The sequence below is a fragment of the Leptodactylus fuscus genome, chromosome 7 (assembly GCF_031893055.1).
Source record: "Leptodactylus fuscus isolate aLepFus1 chromosome 7, aLepFus1.hap2, whole genome shotgun sequence".
In the NCBI taxonomy this organism is placed as follows: Eukaryota; Metazoa; Chordata; class Amphibia; order Anura; family Leptodactylidae; genus Leptodactylus; species Leptodactylus fuscus.
The window spans coordinates 57777704-57800171 of NC_134271.1; the positions used below are offsets into that span (position 1 = coordinate 57777704).

The 22468-nt window shown below is 44.7% G+C and overlaps 1 protein-coding gene across 1 annotated transcript; it reads left to right on the forward strand.

Annotated features, from left to right (window-relative positions):
• The first annotated feature begins 7411 nt into the window (after positions 1-7411).
• LOC142212623 (CKLF-like MARVEL transmembrane domain-containing protein 3) lies at positions 7412-21782 on the forward strand. Its single transcript, XM_075280589.1, has 5 exons — positions 7412-7610; positions 10937-11092; positions 11923-12018; positions 13296-13419; positions 19770-21782. The coding sequence occupies exons 1-5, from the start codon at positions 7494-7496 to the stop codon at positions 19796-19798; spliced, it is 522 nt and encodes a 173-aa protein (XP_075136690.1). The 5' UTR covers positions 7412-7493; the 3' UTR covers positions 19799-21782.
• Positions 21783-22468: the final 686 nt, after the last annotated feature.

A 22468-nucleotide genomic window follows, 5' to 3' on the forward strand; every position in this document is an offset into this window, starting at 1 on the left:
TCCCCTGTCCCCAGTGTCTTCCCAGCACAGTCCGGTCCTGCAGCTCTGCTGTTTTCTTTAGCCAGCGGTCTTCACTGGCACAGGTAGTCATATTCAGATGGAAGAAATCGATAGAGCGACAGTACCAAACCAGGCTGGGAGACAATGGAGAGTAAGTTTTCTTTGCAAGGGGGGGGGGGGGTGTTTCACCTGCCCCCGCCTAATTAAAAAAAAACAAAAATGTTTTCCTGGCTGCCTTTAATGTCCCCCAGGATATTATCTCCCATCACTGCTCTCCCCTCACGATATAATGGCCCCATCAATGGTCCCCATACAGTATAGGGGACCATTGAAGAGGCCACTGTATTGGGGGTGAGGAATAGTGAAATGGCCACAGAATGGCCCATACAGCGGCCCCTTCACTGGTCCCTCCTATAGCAGTATTGGGTCATTACTTACCTGTCTGCTCACCAGTCCCGCTCCTTCTTGCCCAGGGCGCACTAATTTGATATCATGTGTGCCTGGAGCAGGAAGAAGCAGGAGGTGCCAGAGAGCAGACAGGCGAGTATCTGAGCTTAGCTTGAAGGCCAGGGGCTCAATGAGGCCTGTGGCCTACAAGTCCTGTGAGTGGTAGAGCAGGAGGCCTGTTTCTTTCTACTCTACTAGTAGCAGAACTGAGTCGGTGGCACCACTTCTACCCAGTTTTGTGATCCGGTTATTAAAACCAGGGAGAACCTGGTTCTTACCACATCCCTTACCACTCCCCACTCCTGCTCGAGGCGTCTCCTCTTCCCGCAGCAGCCTCTGCTCTTGTGCACTGCAAATCATGTCGCAATGACTGGAGTCCTCTGGCCAGGATTGGGGAGAGGTAAGTGAATAGAGGCCGTAACCGCACCTCCACTGCCTATTTAAAAAAAGCAATAGGGCTCCGGTCGGGGCCCCCAAAAGGCACGGTGCCCTCTGGGGGTTTGACTAATATCCCGGTGGGCCAGTGCAACCCTGGTTAATGCACCTGCGCCATAAGGTTCCTTACTAGTGACAGTATATAGCCAACTCTATGTGAGCCGACTATTTCCCATCGTTTGTAGGGACCATTTCTGCCAGGGCCACTTTAACCATAAGGTCAACGGTGCCCTTTCATCTGCCCTTTCATCGGGCACTATGGTAGGAGGGGCCCGTTGGGACAGCCTGCATAAGCTGTCCTGCCCCAGTTGCATAGAATGATGAAGCAGGGAGCCATGCACTGTATGCTGGATCTGTATGCGTGATGTAATGATGTGAAAGCGCCTACAGCTCCCTGAAAACTCAGGACCGAGACAGCAGGGGAGCGAGGAGAGGTGAGTATCAGTGTTTTAGGTTTTTTTTTTTTTTTTTAAATTAATTATTATTACTATATTTGTGTGGTAGGAAGGGGACATTAAACTTTGGGGACGTTAACTCTTTCCTGAGTGGCATTTTAGTTGCAGAGGACTAAGTAATATGTCCTTGCTACTAATGCCAATTTCTCAGGATTGGTTAGGGCTATAAAGAATCTCATCTTTAAAATGATACTAAGATCATCATGATAGTCCTTACAGATTCGGAGTGAATTGCTGATGAAAACAATGTCCGGCATTGGGATCCCAACGCAGATCTCAATTCCCGACAGCGTTTTTAACATCATATCACTCAGAATCTGTAAGGCTGCCTTCACACGGAGTAACGCCAGGCTTGTAAAAATCCTCATTCACAGCCGTACATTCACAGCCGTACCCCATAAAACCAGCGTTACGAGTGCTCCCATTGAAGTGAATGGGAAGTGTTCGGGAGCCTTCCACAGCGCTCGCGTGTACGGCTGTGAATGCGGATTTTTAAAAGCCCGGCATTACTCCGTGTGAAGGCAGCCTAAGGACTATCACGATGAGCTCATCTTTAAAATGAATCTAATGTCATCTAACGGATCCTGAGATAAAGGGCTCCAAAGTGTCCTCCCCTCCTACCCCAGTCAGCATCTTAGAGCAGCATGAAGGAGGAGAAGGGGTGGAGCTGCAGACTGCACAGAGATAATAAATCATCATTGTCTGTATATAACCTGCATGTTTTTGCAAAATCAGTGTCAAAAACCGTATCAAAAACTGCTAGTGGTTTTTCCACCTCCCATTGTTTTTTTCAGGCAGAATCCGCCTGAAGAAAGGTCATGTCATTTTTTTTTTTACTCTAGCGGAAAAGATCCGCTAGCGGAAAAAAAAGCTAGCGGAATACATAGAACTCTATGGTGAGGCTTTTTTGGAGGTGGATTCTGATGCGGATTCAGCGTCAAAATCCTTGCCAAAAAACTCTGTGTGCATTGACCCGGCTGCGTTCACACAGAGTTTTTTGGTCAGGAAAATTCCTGAATCATTTTCTTGAAGTCTTTTTTTAAGCGTTTTCCGCCTGAAAAAAAATCAATGCAAGTCAATGGGAGGCGGAAAATCTGTCTGGCATTTTTTTCAGGTGGTTTTTGTCAATAACGCCTCAGGAAATGCCTCAGAAAAAAAGCCTCCCATTGACTTGCATTGAATTTTTCCAGGCGGAAAACGCCTGGAAATGTTGCTTCCTTTTTCCTGCTAACGGAAAAAAAAAAAGCAGGTTACATAGGACTGTATGGTGAGGCGGATTCCTGACCAAAAAACTCCTAAAACAGCCTAAGGCCGGGGCCCCACGGACCGGAAATGTCGCGATTTGCCCGCAGCTGGAAAAATCGCGGCGTTGTACAGTGCAGGCAAGGTGGATGAGATTCATGCGAATCCCATCCCCACTTTGCGGAAAAGATTGCAGCGTGGACACGCTGCGATTTGCAAAGCCGTTGCTGCTTTGCAAATCGCAGCATGTCAATTATTTCTACGGAAACGCTGGCGGCTTTCCCGTAGATATAATATTAAGAGAAAATCCGCAGAGGAAAACTGTGAAGTTTCTCTTAAAAGCGCTGCGGAAAGAACCGCAATGTGTTCACACAGCGGATCTTCCCGCAGGGCTTTAGTGCTGTGGATATGGGCCGTGGGCCTTAGCCTAAAAGGGTTGTCCATTTTTGCCTGGACAACCCCTTTAATGTCCATTGCTTTCATGGTATGATGGATGAGAGCAGCGGACATTAATAATGGTAGTGTGCACCTACCGTAACAGCATATTCAACACGTTCTAGCCAGTCATTTTAGTAGCTGCTGCAGCATCCTTATTCTGGGAAGAGTTGAGGACACAGTTCACAGACCCCATTAATATCCCACACTCAAAAGACATATTGATAGGGAATTTGGATTGTGAGCCATATATGGGACAATATTGGCACTATCTGTAAAAGCGCTGAAGAATATGATGGTGCTATATAAGTAAACAAAATGAATTAATAATAACTAAGAATATTCTTATTATGTACTGTGTTCTGTATGTAGATTGTAATTCACAGTTCCACCACGAGATGTCCTAATAACCAAGACAATAGTCATAACCGAACCGTTCCTCCCCACTGAAAAAGCCTTACTGCATCCATGAAGATCTTTTACAGACTTTGCTGGAATATTTTATATTCCTCTAGTACTCTGTGTGTTTCTTTAGATCCTTTGTTATACTATACTTGATGAAGAATGCCATGAAAGCCTCAGGGTGGTCACTAAAAGGTCAAGACTATAATTTTGCTTCTATTGAGAGCAATAAGATGTTTTTCACATAACTAACACAGTATCACTTATTCTTTGTTCTCTCCCCGTCTACTGTCATGGGAGATTTGGGACAGCTCTAGACAAATTACATTGTCATTTTGTCCCAAAATCAGTGAATTCAACTGCTGATACTTATTAGATTTTGGAGGGGTATTTGACTGATGATGGGGTTCACACAACTATAAACCGGGAGACTAAACTGCAGCAAAGTAATTGATATGATTGGCAAAAACAGGTGGTCATCAGTCAAAGACTACAGCCACATCACAACAGACACCCGGCGGACCCCATTATAGTCTATGGAGTCTGCTGGTGTCCACAGGGATCCGCTGTTTTAGCAGATGGGCTAAATGAATGACAGAGAGCCCAGCACTAGTGAACCTAGCCAAACACTGATGATTTTGTGCCATTGCTTTCCAAAAATATCCAACACAAATGAATGTTTATGGTACTGTCACAGCCAATCTTTGGGTGAAATTACCATTTCAGTCAGCGACAATCTAATGTATATAACTAGCATGTGTCTAATGTGTATGGCCAGCTTTATTGGGTCAGCCAGTGTTCACTTTGCAGATTTAAAGTCCCAGCATGCTCTATATTTAGTGAGATAAGCGAGTTGTATGGCCGAGGCTTATTCCCCTCTCCATTAGCCAAACTGAGCATGCATGTGCATGGAGGAAATTAGGAGGAATAGCTAGTTCATCTAAGGGCTCGTTCACATCTGCGCCCGGTCTCCGTTCATGCAGGTTTCCGTTTCCTGCACAAAACTGAGCAGGAGCGGGAAACCTGCAGGACTCTTTCATACCTATTCATTTGAATGGATTTGAAAGATGTCCGGCCGTGAGCGCCGGTGAGCGTTTTATGCTCTCCGCCGCAAAACTGTTATTTTTTAAATCGGACACAGAGTCGGACATGCAGTACTCTGTGTCCGGTTTTAAAAAAAAACGGTTTCATGGCAGAGAGCATAAAACGTTCACCGGCGCACACAGCCGGACCCGGTCTGACAGCTTTCCAGCTCAGAACAGACTCCGAAGCTAGTGTGAACCTAGCGTAACAAGTATTGGCCAACAGCCATCAGAGGTGCACGGATTCTGTGAGAAGATTCCTACAGAAAACTCCACATTACACAAAGCGCTCAGCAGATCTTTCAAGCAGGCTATTAATATTCTGGGCACTTCCTCGCTCATCCTGTAAGTTCCTCTTTTTAGTGTCCGAGAAATGGTGTGGCTGCAAAATACAGATCCAGCTGCCAAGTAAGATTTACCCCTTACAGGAACATGATAACGTGAACTCCCGCTATTGGGCAAATTTTCTCCAACCAAGGAAAATGTTAGAATGTAAATATATATATATGTACATTGATCACGTGGCCAAAAATGGCGTAAAAACGACTCCCGTCACATGACCATAGATTGCTTAAAATGTACTGCAGGTCTTCATTAGACGCTGCAAGAGTGGATTGAGCTGAAGGTAGAAGTATAAGGGTATATTCACACAGCGGAAAATGGATTCCGCGTGTGAACATACCGTGCAGCTAGCCGCAACAGAATGCTGATGCAGTGCACCGTCTTCCCGTCACGGCATTCCACTCCGGATTAGGCCAGAATGAATGTGTCATCCATGGAATCCGCGGCAAGATACATCATCTCTAGAGATGAGCGAACAGTGAAATGTTCGAACTTCGATTTGAGTAGCCGCTCAATACTCAACTGTTTGATCGAACATCGAACCCCATTATAGTCTATGGGGAATAAATACTCGTTTAGGGGAAACCACTATTCGACTCAGGAGGGTCACCAAGTCCACTATGACACCCCAGGAAATGATGCCAACACCCTGGAATGCAACTGGGACAGCAGGGGAAGCATGTGTGGGGCATCTAACAAGCCCAAGTCACTGTATTACGTTGGGATCCCTGTCAGCTTGTGATATGCGCGAGCTAACTTTTTCCCATAGGAATGCATTGACCAGCGTTGATTGGCCGAATGCCATACAGTGTACAGCATTCGGCCAATCAACGCTAGTTCTGCTGGAGGCTCATCTGTGAGGAGGCGGAGTCTAAGATCGGACCAGAATGGAGACTGTTGTAGACCGATCTTAGACTCCGCCTCCTTCGGCAGAACCAGCGTTGATTGGCCGAATGCTGTACTCTGTATGGCATTCGGCCAATCAACACTGGTCAATGCATTCCTATGCCGAGATGTGGCAGTGCTGGCCGTGCGCTCAGCTTGAGTGCACAGCCAGCACTGCTACACCGGAGAACCGCTGCTACACCGGAGAACCGCTGAACCCAGCTGCACACTCAGCTCTGGGATCCTGACCAGATAGAGCCCCAAAGAGCTGTGTGAGTAACATTCCCACCTAAATAAAGGTAATCCCTAGCTAACCCTGCCAGTACATCTATAACTGTCTCACATAGTTCACAGTCTCATATGAACCGGATATTAAATTCACTGTTCGTATAAATGGGAGGTCACCTGAACTAGCCAGCCAATTACTTTTTCCAATTTTTTTTCGATGCCTTTGTTGTCATACTTCCTGTCCCACCTTCCCTGCGCAGTTATTGGTGCAAAAAAAGTGCCAGGGAAGGTGGGAGGGGAATCGAATTTTTAGTGAGTTTGCCACCTGGTGTTCGACTAGTCATCTTGCTTCTTTTTTCCGCTACTACCTGAAAAAGAAACGAGCGGCTCCCATTGAAGTCAGTGGGAGCCGTTTTGGCAGGCGGATTGTAAGGCGGATTCCGTGTCAAAATCCACTGACAAAAAACTCAGTGTGAACTAGCCCTAAGAACCTCCTATATATCTCCCATTCTTTTTGTAGCTGTTTGTGGCTTTGGCTCAAAAAACACAACAAAATCTGCAACAAAAAAAGCTGCATTTCCATTAACATGGGGCTTTAGCCTAAAGGGGTTATGGATAGGACAAAATATGGAATAAATTGCTGATCAGTAGGTGAATGTGGATGCACCGCTATACGGACCCATAGACTTTCATTGGTGTGATGTATAAGCATTAGAGATGAGCGAACACTGTACAGATCAGCCGATCCAAACAGCACGCACCCATAGAAATGAATGGAAGCACCTGGCACGGCGACCGGCTGCCGGCAAAGTGTACGTGCCAGGTGCTTCCATTCATTTCTATGGGTGCGTGCTGTTTGGATCGGCTGATCCGAACAGCGTTCGCTCATCTCTAAATAAGCATCAGCGAACAGAAAAGGAGGCACTTCAGTATTTTTTTTAACATTTAAAAAAACACATTGAATTGAATAGATACATATTACATATGGGAAAACGCAGACACCACACCTACAATACATGCCATTGTGTGAATAAGACCTAAGACTATTCACATCTGTTAGGAGATACAAAATAGTACACCATTCCATTTTGTCTCATGAATGGCTCCACGCCTATACCATAATCAGTATAACTATACATTTTACCGTTCAGGAGCCCAGGAAAGCTGGGTGGTAAACTGGAACTAAGGAAACTGAGGTTTATATGGCTTGATTGTTTGATGGGGGAGGGGGTAAGAGCCCATTATGTTCTGGGTCTGTGGGTGCAGGCACACTGGTACAGCACATGCCCTGAGGCTGGGGGCATGCCATGCTTGGCTGGCAGCATGTGACCCTGGGGAGCGCAGTGCTGCCGCCTGTGGTTTGCGCACAGGATGTGGCTGCGGGGATGCAGGGGTTAAGGCTGCTCACTTTCACACATGCTGCACTTTTTTTTTTTTTTTTTTTTTTTTTTTTTTTTTTTTTTGCACATTTCCGCGTTGTCACAGTTTCCGCTCCCCCTTTCCCTTCCCAAAAACACAAAACTCCTGCCCCTCAAACAGCATGGATGACCCGGAGAGTGCGGAGCAGCCCCCGGCACCGAGATCTGCCCTGAGCGCCCTCATACCGGGCAGGGAGTTCCTGGCATCGAGGAAGGGTCAGCTGCTGCTGGCTGAATGGGTGAGTGCAGCATCCCCCTCCTCCCCCTGACATGGGCACATCTAGTGTAGCGGAACACACTGCTACGCTACAGGACCGGTACCCAGGTACTCGGATGGCAGCACAGCGTATGGCTGCACATGAAGGTCTATGTGATTCATGTCCTGGTGTATGTGACACAGATGGACTGATGAAGAAGTTGTGTATACATGTACCACTGCATATGGTTGTGTTATGGCATCTATATACACTACATATCACTACCACAATATTGTCCTAGGAGGGTCTGCCCTGTACCCCTAGCCCAGTGCCCAATTGTTCCTTATCATGTGGTCTTCTAGAAAACTTAGTAATGGAGTGCAACACTGAATAGTGCTATAAAGTAAGCCAGCCTTGAGACCACGCAGGGACTTTGTCTCCTCCACCAGCTCTAATTCATTGCCCTGCTGAGGTGTCTGAACTATTCAGAGACTCCGACCTCTGCGGCATCTTACAAGGTCCTGTGTGCCAGAACTGAAACCTACGGCAGTCATTGGATGGCGCAGATTTCGTCTATAGCTCCCTTCAGTTTTCTGATGTGAGTTACAGTAAATGTGTGGGGTTAAGGTGTTCCTGCCTGGCCTGCTTTGACCTTTGCCCTGCTCCATATACTTTTCTGAAAACTGATGAGCAGGTCAGAACGTGCGCCAAAAATGTGTCACTATTATACCAGAAAACTTGTCTAATGTCATACTGCTATGAGGTAAGAACATAATATAATGTCACTTCTAGCTAGCTTACGTCTATGGATGTGCATGACGTGTATGATGATGTGCAGACTAAAAGTAGACCGTCTATGACCGTGATGGCTAACCTTTTGAGATCGGTGTATAAAAATTTGTAAAAACACTTAGTTTAACTCGGGAGCTGTGTCGCATCTAGAACTAGCAAGAATTTTTTGATTCTAGCTCTAGTAAAAAAAAAAAAAAAAGTTTATATTTTTGATATGTGTATATCACACAACATATATATCTGTATTTCTGGCCCGTCACAGTATATGACCCCCTTTATGGCCAATAACACGGTATATGGCCCCCTTTTTCTGGCCAGTCACACTGTATATGACCTCCTATTTTTGAGGCAGATTCCGCGTCAAAATCTGCTGCCAAAAAACTCTGTGTGAACTAGCCCTTATAGTTCTCCCTTCTGTTAAATCCACTCCTGTCCTTGGCTAAAAAAAAACAAAAAACACTGCATTTTCGCAACATGGGGTCTCAGTCTAAATGTGTCCAAATGTGAGATTATGTGCAAGCCCATTAGTAAATCTGCCCCTTATGGTACAGACCTGTGTGACCCTGTGACATGTGTAGGTAGGTTATGAGATAAATGCATAGTTATTTTCGAGCATCCCACACAGTTTGCAGCAGATTTATAAAAACTAGAGTAATGGAAAAGTGGAGCAGTTAGGCTGTATTCACACAACCGTAATGTAAATCATCAGTAAAAAGCATCTTAGCATCTGTGTGGCCCCAAGTTTCAAGGATCTTTCTGATGAATGGCCCTGTTTTATCTCCTCTCTCCTGACGGCTAAACCTCATCTAGCCCCATTGTTACCCCTCACCCTCTTAATGCAGTCAGCATGTGCCCTGAGGAGGGCGTGTGCCAGAGATCACTCCTTCCAGATGGAGAATGCATCTTCTCTTTTAGATTCCTGCCTGACTTGAGGGTATTAGGAGCTGAGGATTATGGATGACCACACCCAGCCCAGTGCTGTGTTACTAGGGTATGAGGTCAGGAGCCTGAGCGTAATGACTTCTGGAAAAGTCAAAGTTTTTGGTGCTTTCCATCTATATATCTCTATCTAAGAAAGTTGGGTGACAGCTGTGCAGAAGATTGGATCTACAGGGGATTTTAGCGGTTAACCATCAAAGCTGAGCGACAATGGCAACAGAATATTGTCCTGGCCACTTATGGAATGAGATGATGTGCTGGGAGGGTCTGGAGCGCTGCCAGCAGTGATATAATGCCGTTCATCGTGTAAGTCTCGTGCTCTGAAGATGATTTCATATCTCAGCCATTGAGAACAGTCCTGATGTGTTGCTGATAGACTCAGAAGTCATGTAATGTGAACTGCTCCCCATCTTTCCTACTTTGTTATGGCTTATATCACAGGGTGTATCTGTACAACAATAAACATGTTATGGGAAAACTGCTCACATTTTGCTTTTACCCAGAGGTGCGTCAATTTTCTGCCCTTGTTTGCAGTGAGATGCTGAGATATCTGGATTCCTCACTGCCAGCTTTAGCTAGTTCATGGCATGATCTGTTCCCTTGCAGAGTAGTGTCCTGAGTTGTCTGGTCATCCTCATGAAAAAGCTACCTCTGCTGGAGATATGTAGTCGGGGGAGTATTCTTTCCCAGAAATACCATCCTAAACGCACTGGTAGGGGGCACCCTGCTGGGGTACTCCATAGTCAGCCATGATCACTTGGCACCCCTTGCTGCATATGCATTTCCCCTGCTCCTTTTGATGTATTGGGTTCTCCCAGTCCAAGTATACTTTGTAGTGACTGTCATATATGGCAAATAAAGCAGGATCCTAACTGACCAAGATACTCCTCATCTATAGGCCCATATAGGGCTGATACATTGCAAACACCATATCATAGTCCTGACAGTGTAGCTTGAATCATGAGACTACCAGACAGCACTATGGTCATCAGTTTGGGGACCTTTAAAACTGGGTTGATGGGGCAACAACATGCAGACGAAGTCACGGGCAGAGGCTAGTAAATTATAAAATATCATCAATGACCTAGAGTTAATATCTACAAAGTCTTCCCACTTCCAGTTCTCACAAGACCTCCTTCTATGCTATCTTCTTACTTGTTCCACCCATCCCCTTGACTCTAGATCTCAGTACCCACCACTACCAGACCCTGGAGACCAAAGGACTCTCTGCAACATAGGAAGACACCAGTATTATAAATGGCTTGTGATAAGTGTGGGCCCTATTATTGAGTTTTCTTTGGGGCCAGGACCTTTAAGTTACAGCTCTGGTACCCAACACATCAGACTCATCCATTATCTTAACAAGCAACCTGAATATCCTCTTCCTAAAAGTGTACCCCCCCTCCCCACACACAATAACCCTGTCTGCACCCCTTAAGTGTATAAGCTTCTCTTATGTCATTCCCTTATAGATTCCTGCCTGTTCCTTTTCTTGTTCTGTACCAGATCATGTGTACTCTACTTTGCTTCTTACATTGTTTATTCATGTATTTAACATGTACATGTAACGTGTATTTAACAGTTTATTCATGTAGTTAACATCTCACATGGGTATCTGCCCTCTCTTATATTTGCAGGTAGTGTCATTGATCACATTCATCTGTTATGTGGCGTCCACAGCCGTCGGTCTCATGGCCGTTCCCCTCATAGAATTCCTCTGGGCTCTCTTCACATTCTTCGCTTATTCCACAAAACTTAATGAACAGCTGAAGGGAATTTTCTGGCCACTGCTGGTAAGTGTCCTGACATCTGGAACTTCCCAGAATGCAGTTCTCCACGTCCCTGTACACAAATCTGGTAAAGATTATTGCACTCTGAATAAGACATTGCATGTGCTTTCACACTAGGGCTATATGCGATTATAAGTGATACAATATTACCAGTCAGTCATGTTATTTTCACTATTTCAGGCTCACAAATACTGTATATTGCACGCATCCCCTCAACTCTCTCTCATAGTAGGATATAACAATAAAATGAAACCTAATTTCCAGGATCACTGCACATGGCAATCCTGAATCCCTATACAGGTGTAACATTTCTTAAGCAGATAGGCAGATAACATTAGTGCAGCTGCCTACATTGACTCTGTGGGGTCCATTTCTCTATACATTGTAAGCCCTTGCAGGCAGAGCTCTCTATCCCACTGTATCAGTTGGTCACTGTCAGTATCGTGCTGGTTTTTTGCGTATTTTATGTATCTAAACCCTCCAATGTACAGCAGCATGGAAATAATGGTGCTATATAAATAAATAATAATAATAATATGCATAAACTTCATAGCATGAACTTGTACTCTATATACGCCACATTGTCCTACCTATCTGTACTGTTAATATGTGGCCTGGATTGTCTTCATTGCTCCTTCTTTATTTATATAGAGAGTCGGAGAGGGGGGAGAGAAGAGATCCTTCAAGACTAAATATTACTGTTACCTTGTGACAGAACTTGGGGTTGGTGATTTATAGCCCCATTGTGTGTTTGGATTACAGTGCATTAACCTGCCCCATGTCTTCTCACACATAGCTGCTGCAATGTTAACCCTGTCTGTGCTCTGCCATAGGACTTCATTCGTTGTGTCTCTGCTGCCATCATTTACTTTGTGATATCACTTGTGGCTGTATCAAAATATTCCTGTGGGGCATCAAAAGTCGCTGCGGTGAGTCCTCACAGTACATGTTTGTTGTTTTTGTGTGTCCATGTGTTTTCTGCATTATACATTTAAAGGGGTTTTCCCCAAGTCTCCCGGTCACCAACTTACAGGCTGTAAACTCAGTTTCCTTCCTGTTTTTCTCCGTAAATTGGTGGGCGGGGTTTCACTTGCTGTCTCACATGTAAAGCCAGACGCAAATCGCTTCTATGCCCCTGGCCTTACATGCCTACGTGCTCCCTTATCAGAAAAATTCAGTTAGCAGAGCTGATAACTGGAAGAGCAGGGAGATAAACAGCTCAGAAATACAAGCTCACTCCAAGCACTCAGCTTCCTCTCCCTCCCCTCCTGAGAGAAGGGAGCTACGTCACTTGTCCTGGACAGAGAGATAAACAGCTCAGAAATACAAGCGCCGAGCACTCAGCTCCCCCTCCCATCCTGAAAGCAGGGAGCTACATCAATTGTCCTGGGCAGAGAGATAGATCATCCCCAGGTTCTGGTTATGGAAACTGGGTTGATATTCTGGGTTCAGGTAACACTCCCTTTAAGGTGGCCAAACACATTAAGATAAAGTTGCTGAAAATGACAATTTGTGTCTAATATTCACTACTAGTTGACTTGTATATGGGTCACTCAGCCCATACACGGATCACTCTTGAAAGAACAACCAGAGGGTAGGAGAGAAGGTAACGTTTAATGAATGAGAGTTCACAAGTCACTTCTGGCGATACACCAGCCGGTGTAAGAAGACCTGTATGGCTACAAAGAGCTAGAACAGCCAGTGCCATCTAACATGTGGAAGACTGCGTAGCCATAGTAGTCATTTATCAGACTGTTACTCAACATTTGCTCAGCCATCAACCAACTTCCGGGTAAAGTGTATGGCCACCCTAACGCCACTGTTTCACAGACTCACATTTATGTACATATAAATGATGATTTACCGTGTTTCAGAATGTTGGCATATCAAGACCCAAGAAAAGATCTGTCAGCCACATTGCTGTCCTGCTGACAAAGCCTTGACCAGTAAGGATCAAAGGGCTGGAACCAAGATAGGACATTGCCCCCTATCAATAGTGCAGTGACTAGGGTGTGTTGAAAAGGCTCCCGGCAATTCTTTTGTTTGTTGGCCTGTGATATAGATATTTTTTAGTCATAGCGCAATCTATCAGAGTAAATTGCTGTTTACTTGTGTGACATCCTAGTTGTCATATGCTTGTGATTGTTGGGCAAGCTCAACCAAAATCTGGTCCTCATGTAGCATGATGTTATATTTCCCTTTCCAGGTGCTTGGATTTATCGCAACAATTGTGTATGCATTTGACTTCTACATTATCTTCAATGACCTGATTGAATTCCTAAAGAAGGGAGATTCTGCAGATGATGCACCTCAGCGACGGAAGTCAGATGGTATGTACATTTATAGTTTAAGGGACGTTACTCAATGTCGCCACCTTGAAGACCCCAATAGTACTAAATACTCCATTTCTCAATTTTGTTCAGTGAAGTGCCCCCTAGTAAGAAAAAATCCCAAACAAGTACCACAAAGTAGTGATCACTTAAGAAAATAAGGATTTGTTTCGGGCCTCCATCAACAGTTATGTAATGGTCCCCCAGTTCCCCATATGTAATATAATGGCCCCTACAGTGCCCTCACCCTCAGTTATGGTTAAGGAGAGGTAAGCTGCATTCATCACTTACCATTCTTCTCCCCACTTCCCTCTGCACCAGACACCAAGAGGAAGTGGGGAGTGGAGTGGTGAGTACTGACTGCAGCTTACTACTCGCTGTCCTGAGCTCCTCCATTAGTCCTGATGGAAGGGCTCTCTGCTCTTGTAAAGCAAAGATGGTGCCAGCAGGCATTCATCCTTGGCGGTGAGCCATAGTCCTCATTGTGGCTCGTATCTCTAGGAATAGTGGGGCGTACCCCCGGGGTATGCATACCACAGGTCGAGAACCACTGACTTAGAAGAAAGCTCCTTTTTCTGCAGTATAGTTGGCTAGTAGAGATGAGCGAATAGTATTCGATCGAATACTACTATCAAAAACCTCCATTTGCATAGTTATTGGTGTACTCATTCGTATACCACGCGGAAAGGCGGGAAATATGTTTCCCCTCCAACCTCCCCTGGCGCCTTTTTTTTTTTTTTTTTACACCAATGTCTATGGAGGGGAGGTATTCGATCGAATATACTCACTCATCTCTATTGCCTAGTCATTCAGATGAACGGAGAGTAAAGAGGACTGAAACTAACTGTAGAGGATGGTCAGCACAAAAAGCAACGCGCATAAGGATCACACAATTGGAACCTTTATTGATGCTAAGGTCAAGCTTAAATGGGTTTTTCCGGATTAGAAAACATGGCTGCTTTCTTCTTCACTGGAAATGACATCATGTCTAACGCTACCACTGCCATGATAAAGCTCACTCATTCAAATTGTGATCCTGAGTAACCCCTTTAAGCTTGGCAAATTGTAACCTTAGCATCTGTAATCCTTAAAAGAAGCGGGCATAAACAAAGGTGGGACTCCGGTATTTGTCTCACACAATATCCTAGTGATATGAATGGAAGGGCTGTGGTTCTATTAGCTGTTAATACTTCAGTTATTGTCCTGCCATGTAAAGGTAGATATATGAGAATATGCTGCACTGTAGTATACATAATCATTTAGTGGCTTCATATTTCCTCAGCTTACTGTATTGTCACCTTGTGTACATGGACCCTTACTGCTTAGGAGACTGGCAGCTGATAACTGCATTGTGGGATCTGTGATGTCAGCCATATTCTCGAAAACTCAGCAGATATAACTATGAAACAGCTGTATCAATCATTTAAAGGGATTATGGGACTTGTATATTGATGACCTACCCCTAGGATAGCTCCTCAATATGTGATCGGTGGAGATCAAACACCTGGGGCCGCCATCACCCAGATGATTGAAGAGGCCGTGGTGCTCATGAGTACTGCAGCTTCTTCCCTGTCCCACCGGTCACATGGTACAGCAGCAGCTCAGTTCCATTTAAGTGAATAGGGGCTGAACTATAATACCAATCACAGTCCCTACTATATGTGCAACACTTTGCTTGGTATTCAGTGAAGAGTCTGCAGCCGAACGCTGTGGTATCTTTAAATGGTCTGTCACCAGAACCCAGCAAATCAACCCAGCCCCACAGATAGATAGGCTAAAGTCACCTGAATAAAACAGTATTTTTTGCCTGTTGAGTCAAAGCCTCTGTTGCCAAAGTATCACCTTTGTTGTGAATGGGCAGATGGCTTTTGGAGCTACGAAGGTGTTTCCGTTACTTCTAAAGTTTCATTTGCATATTGTCATGAACATTGAAATCTTGACAAGCGGATAACACAGTTAGATTCAAGTGACCCTGACCTGTCCATGTGCAACTCTGGGTTCTCGTGACCGGTCCCTGTGTATCGGACCCCTACAGATCATATATTGGTGATCTAGGTCCCAGAAAAGCTGTGTTTTTTGTTTGATATTGCTGCCGTTTTTTAAGCCAAAGCCAAGAATAGATTGAGCAAAAGGTAGCAGTAGAAGAACTTCCTATATATTTCCCATTTCTTTTGTAGCCATTCTTGGCTTTGACTAAAAAAAAAAAGCACCTAAATCTATAACAAAAAAAAAAGCTGCATTTCTGCAGCGTGGGGTCTTAGACTAAAGGCTTATTCATGTGGTCACCTTTCATATATGTGGTGCTTTCTGACGGACTAGATATGCTCTGCACATGGTCCCTGTTACTGGATAAGAACCACAGCCTTTGTAATGATAAACAGCCATGGATCTGCGCCAGTTTTGTTTCCTCAGTGGTTTGCAGAAGCCCCATGGAGCATGAAAAAAAAATTGGCTGTGTGAATAAGCCTTAAGACTAGAGATGAGCGAACAGTGTTCTATCGAACACATGTTCGATCAGATATCAGGGTGTTCGCCATGTTCGAATCGAACACCGCGTGGTAAAGTGCGCCAAAATTCGATTCCCCTCCCACCTTCCCTGGCGCCTTTTTTGCACCAATAACAGCACAGGGGAGGTGGGACAGGAACTACGACACCGGGGGCATTGAAAAAAATTGGAAAAAGTCATTGGCTGCCGAAATCAGGTGACCTCCATTTTAGACGAATAGTGGATTTCAAATCCGGGTCATATGAGAATGTGAACTTTGTGACTATGAGACAGGGATAGCTGTACAGGCAGGGATAGCTAGGGATAACCTTTATTTAGGGGGGAATGTTATTAAAAATAACTTTTTGGGGCTCTATCGGGTGTGTAATTGATTTTTGTGAGATAAACTTTTTCCCATAGGGATGCATTGGCCAGCGCTGATTGGCCAGAGTACGGAACTCGACCAATCAGCGCTGGCTCTGCTGGAGGAGGCGGAGTCTAAGATCGCTCCACACCAGTCTCCATTCAGGTCCGACCTTAGACTCCGCCTCCTCCAGCAGAGCCAGCGCTGATTGGCCGAATTCCGTACTCTGGCCAATCAGCACTGGCTAATGCATTGTATTGGCGTGATGAAGCAGTGCTGAATGTGTGTGCTTAGCACACACATTCAGCTCTACTTCATCGGGCTAATAGAATGCATTGGCCAATCAGCGCTGGCCAATGCATTCTATTAGCTTGATGAAGCAGAGTGTGCACAAGGGTTCAAGCGCACCCTCGGCTCTGATGTAGCAGAGCCGAGGGTGCACTTGAACCCTTGTGCACCCTCGGCTCTGCTACATCAGAGCCGAGGGTGCGCTTGAACCCTTGTGCAGCCTCGGCTCTGCTACATCAGAGTCGAGGGTGCGCTTGAACCCTTGTGCACCCTCGGCTCTGCTACATCAGAGCCGAGGGTGCGCTTGAACCCTTGTGCACACTCTGCTTCATCAAGCTAATAGAATGCATTGGCCAGCGCTGATTGGCCAATGCATTCTATTAGCCCGATGAAGTAGAGCTGAATGTGTGTGCTTAGCACACACATTCAGCACTGCTTCATCACGCCAATACAATGCATTAGCCAGTGCTGATTGGCCAGAGTACGGAATTCGGCCAATCAGCACTGGCTCTGCTGGAGGAGGCGGAGTCTAAGGTCGGACCTGAATGGAGACTGGTGTGGAGTGATCTTAGACTCCGCCTCCTCCAGCAGAGCCAGCGCTGATTGGTCAAGTTCCGTACTCTGGCCAATCAGCGCTGGCCAATGCATTCTATTAGCCCGATGAAGTAGAGCTGAATGTGTGTGCTTAGCACACACATTCAGCTCTACTTCATCGGGCTAATAGAATGCATTGGCCAATCAGCGCTGGCCAATGCATTCTATTAGCGTGAACTGAGTTTGCACAGGGGTTCTAGTGCACCCTCGGCTCTGCTACATCAGATTGCTACATCTGATGTAGCAGTGCCGAGTGTGCATCAGATGTGTAGTTGAGCAAAACTGACTCAGCACTGCTAAGTCTCTGCATTCGCATAGGAATGCATTGGCCAGCCTTCGGCCAATCAGCGCTGGCTCTGCCGGAGGAGGCGGAGTCTAAGGTCGGACCTGAATGGAGACTGGTGTGGAGCGATCTTAGACTCCGCCTCCTCCAGCAGAGCCAGCGCTGATTGGTAGAGTTCCGTACTCTGGCCAATCAGCACTGGCCAATGCATTTCTATGGGGAAAAGTTAGCTTGCGAAAATCGCAAACTGACAGGGATTTCCATGAAATAAAGTGACTTTTATGCCCCCAGACATGCTTCCCCTGCTGTCCCAGTGTCATTCCAGGGTGTTGGTATCATTTCCTGGGGTGTCATAGTGGACTTGGTGACCCTCCAGACACGAATTTGGGTTTCCCCCTTAACGAGTTTATGTTCCCCATAGACTATAATGGGGTTCGAAACCCATTCGAACACTCAAACAGTGAGCGGCTGTTCGAATCGAATTTCGAACCTCGAACATTTTAGTGTTCGCTCATCTCTACTTAAGACATTCAGAAGATTTTGCGTCTGAATGAAATACTTGGCTGGATTGTGTCTATCAGCCAGAATAATACAGAAAATAGGTGTGTGTAAGGCAGGATTGTGCCTTCTCTAGTGATGATGTCCGGAGATGCGGCCTCTCGCATATATTCAGTTATACACAGGATGTATAAAGTGGGCCGGAGTCTGATCAGGAAATGAGAATATGGTGCTGAGAAGGAAGCAGATTATAGCAAGCAAAACAGGAAGTATTCATTAGAAGATCAGGCCATGTCAATGGTCATCGCTGCTGCGGGTAATGTGGAGTCATAGATGTATGGAGATGCAGTGCGGTCTGTCGTCTCCGCTCACCACTGATTCACTGAGGGGTTAAAGGGAGTTGGGCAGGGCTAAACCAATAATAGTGTTATGTAGGGGCTTTTAATAGCAGCAGAAACTTCAAACTAGTGAAACAATGCAAAAAATAAATAAAAAAAATCTAGGTCTGCCCCCAGTGCACTTGCAGGCTGATTGGTTAGCTATAGAAATGTCTCTGCATTACTTCAAGCCCTCACAAGAATGATCCTCGCTCCTATTGTTTAATACTTTTGTAATGTCAAATACTGTGTTCTTGTCACCTTGAATATGTGAAGTGCTGCCAAATATGTTGGTGCTGTCTAAATAAAGTTATAGGATTATTGTCTTGTAGCCAAAAAGATATGTTTCTGCTCCTATTAAAGACCCCTATACTGCGCTAAAATTGGGTTAGAGGCATTTTGGACCTGACAAACTCTTTCAGGCAGAGTCCTCACGTCGCAGAAACGCAGCTTTTTTTTTTTTTTTTGTAGTTTTTGCTTCAGTTTTTTGAGGCAAAGCCAAGAATGGCTACAAAAGTAATGGGAAATATACTGGAAATTCTTCTACTTCTACCTACTGCTCAATCCTGGCTATGGCTCAACAAAAAAAAAAAAAAAAACTCAGCAAAATCTGTATCAAGTAAAGCTGTGTTTCCGTACCATAGGGCCTCAGCCTCAAAGGGTTTTAGGAGGGTAGGGAGCCTTTATTAAAACACCACCTTTGAGCATCGTGTTCATCTGTTATTTCTACTAAGACCCCTGAAGTAAATGGGGCCAATCTGTAACACCAGTCACAGCCCATGGGTGGTGTGGGAACAAAGCTTCATTTCAGCATTTTTAGGGTGCATTCACACTACGGATATGGTGACTGATTCTAAGCATGAAAACACGTTTAGAATCAGCATGTATAAAGCAAGATCCCATTCATTTCAAAGGGAGCTGGCATACGAGCGCTCCCCATTGAAATGAATGGGCTGCTTTTTTCTCTACGAGTGCTCCCATTGAAGTGAATGGGAAGCGCTCGCGTGTTTTCACGTTCAGAATCAGTCACCATATCCATAGTGTGAATGCACCCTAACAGTGCACCATAGCTTTATCTGCTGTGGTTGTCAGTGCAGCACTGTGTGTGAGCAGGCACACACCGATCTGTACAGACCACACCACACCGATCTGTACAGACCACACCACACCGATCTGTACAGACCACACCACACCGATCTGTACAGACCACACCACACCGATCTGTACAGACCACACCACACCGATCTGTACAGACCACACCACACCGATCTGTACAGACCACACCACACCGATCTGTACAGACCACACCACACCGATCTGTACAGACCACACCACACCGATCTGTACAGACCACACCACACCGATCTGTACAGACCACACCACTTGTAACCCTTCTAGTATTCTTGTACAGGATAGGACAGAGTTAACTCTAAACTGACTGCTGCTGTGCTCACTTTCCAGATGAAGATACCGACTCTGACTCAGATTGATGACCCCAGGAGATTCCCTTCCCAGTGAGAATTGGAGATATTTTTCTTCCTGTCCCTGTGGATATTTGTGGACAACACTGGACCCCACAGCCATGTGATTATCCCTTTACAGAGGAAAAGTGAAGGACTTTTTATAGAAAATTTGTATAGGATGTAATAAGGACTAATGAGAAGACGTCAACCAGCAAGGCCATTGTGGATCGGTCACTCCTCTATACTCAGTACATAGACACCAATGTCACCTGCACAGACAGTGAGAATGTCCTTGTTTAAATGATTCTGTAGCAATTTATACAATTTCTAGGATACTTCCACATTACCCCCTTTTGTATTTTAACTAAGCTGTATATAATGCTAGAAGACCAAGTAGAATGAATAACAAAAGGTATATTAGGATTCCAAAACATACAGCAGTGTTCAGACACACATGTGCATGAATAGAATCCTAGAACCAGATCCATGTTGAGCTGAAACTCATGTTTAAGTGACCGCACAGGCGCTGGCGCCAATGTATGACACTGCTCACTCTCCTTGTGAACAAAGGCCTTTGATATAGCGCATATAGGGTGGGGGATGGCACTAATATATGCTCTGCAGGAGAAGGTGACTGTAGAAACCTAGTACTGGACTGTCAGGTGAGTATTTTTTACCCTATGGATTTCTTTTGCATTGTATGACAAGGGACTTGTGTAATGTGAATATACTAGAAAAGAAATAGCCTTAAAAAGGACCTTTCACCAGCTCCAGCCCCCACCTTTCTTGAGAAATTGGTGCCGTTAGTTTAAATACCGGTTATGCTGCTTAGGCTCTGTACTGTCCAGTAAGCAAGAGCAGGCCATGGGGTGTGATTTAGACAGTACACTACAAAGATTAAATAGTGTATAACGAACCAAACCAACAACACTTATTTTTCAGGAACCGTGGGAACTAGAGAAAAAAAAATTCCAACTGTACCAGAATCAGTAGAGCTGCGCCTATTAATTGATATAAAGAAGTAGACTTGGTAGAGGTGGTGAAAGTTTGTTTTAAAATCAGATTGGTCAGTCTGACACGCAGCACCTCTGCCACCGCTACACACAGAATGGAGCTGTCTGTTTCCTGGTCCATTTTCTGTGTATCAGCTGATCAATGAAGAGAAGTCATCAATATTTTTAGCCCGGTAAACAAACCCCTTTAGGCCAGGGCCTCATGTAGAGTAAAAATGTTGGCGTTTTTATAGTATCTGCAAAGTGGATGGGATTCTGGCTAATCGCATCCACTCACTACAGGAAAATATCTGCATCAGACATGTTGCAATTTCAAAACCCGTTGTGTGTTTGTAAATTGAAAAATGTCAATTATACCTACGGAAACACTGGCGGTATCTATATAGGTATGATTGAAGCAGAAAGTCCAGAGAGGAAAACTGGAGTTTCTGTGAAAAGCAGTGCAGGAAAGTGATGCTTTTCCGCTGTAGTTTTTTCCTCATATCACATTTTGGATGAGGCTCACCATGTGGGGGCCTTAGCCTTAAAGGGCAGTCCTCAGCTCTGTGACCACTGCTTCTGAGCCTTCCATTTTTTCTAGCATAAAAAAGTTGAATGTTTGATCTTTTAATTTCCCCAATAAAGTTTGTGGGGCTGTTTACAATCATCTGGAGTGAGTTATAGCACAAATCTATATCGGGTCAGAGATGGACCTGCTGTGTAAGTGAATTTTAAGCTTCTCACTCTAGCACCTTAGTAAATCCTAGCCCATTTTCTACACTACAAGTAAATCCTCATTTAGACTGCCGTACTGCAGATGCATTTTGGGGATATCAGAATCTCTTATGGTTCAAGTGAACTATCAAGAAAACTCAATAATGGTCCAAGTAGGTTTCACTTCATTTGCATGTAGTTCTTCTGGGCAGATTTATGGTACTGTATATTTCATGCCTATAGAGGAATTGGATAACACCATATGAGTGAAGGAAAATTTCCCCCTCCCACCCAAAAAAAACAAAAAAAAACAAAAAAAACCCAACTTTGCTGAGAAGATAAAGAAAATCTACCATCCCCATGGGACAGGACACAACAATAGGCCTTGTTACAGCTGACAATTGTTCCATTGTTTGACATTATTTTTGCACTTGAGTAGTCTGTACAATAAAAATGGTCACAATTTACACAATCCATGTATTAATATGCACCGTAACAAAGTGTCTGTCTAGTTCTAGGTCTCAAGAATCCGTGTCCTGTGGGGAAACCTGGTAAAAAGTTTTCCTGCAGCGCCATCACAGGCAAAATGAAGCATTACACAATTCCCTAGACTATTACTCTCTAACTGCAGTGCGCAGACAAAGAGAAGGGAATTTCATTACAGAATGAGTTTTATAAACCAGATAATCCCTTTAAACGGACAATGGGGAAAGAAAAGCGCAGAGCCACTGGTATTTGATCTTTTATTACACATTACAAAAAGAACTCTGGTCTCCATATTGTACCAGCACACAAGAAGGAACACGCATCCAGTCTTTACAATAATACACAAGTATCTGATGATTGACAAGTGCAGATTGATACGAAAGGCACACGAGGTGAGACAATCCAAAAATTGGAGAATAAAAAAAACAAAACAAGGCGTACACAAAGCGCAATGGTTACATCCAGGAGACATGTACCTTCATACAAAAACATAGATTACAAAATA

Excerpts from the sequence above, each read along its gene's own strand:
- LOC142212623 (XM_075280589.1), top strand. The coding sequence starts at position 7,494 with ATGGATGACCCGGAGAGTGCGGAGCAGCCCCCGGCACCGAGATCTGCC. Across the intron at positions 7,611-10,936 it reads AGCTGCTGCTGGCTGAATGG|GTAGTGTCATTGATCACATT; the intron begins GTGAGTGCAGCA and ends TTATATTTGCAG. Across the intron at positions 13,420-19,769 it reads TCAGCGACGGAAGTCAGATG|ATGAAGATACCGACTCTGAC; the intron begins GTATGTACATTT and ends CTCACTTTCCAG.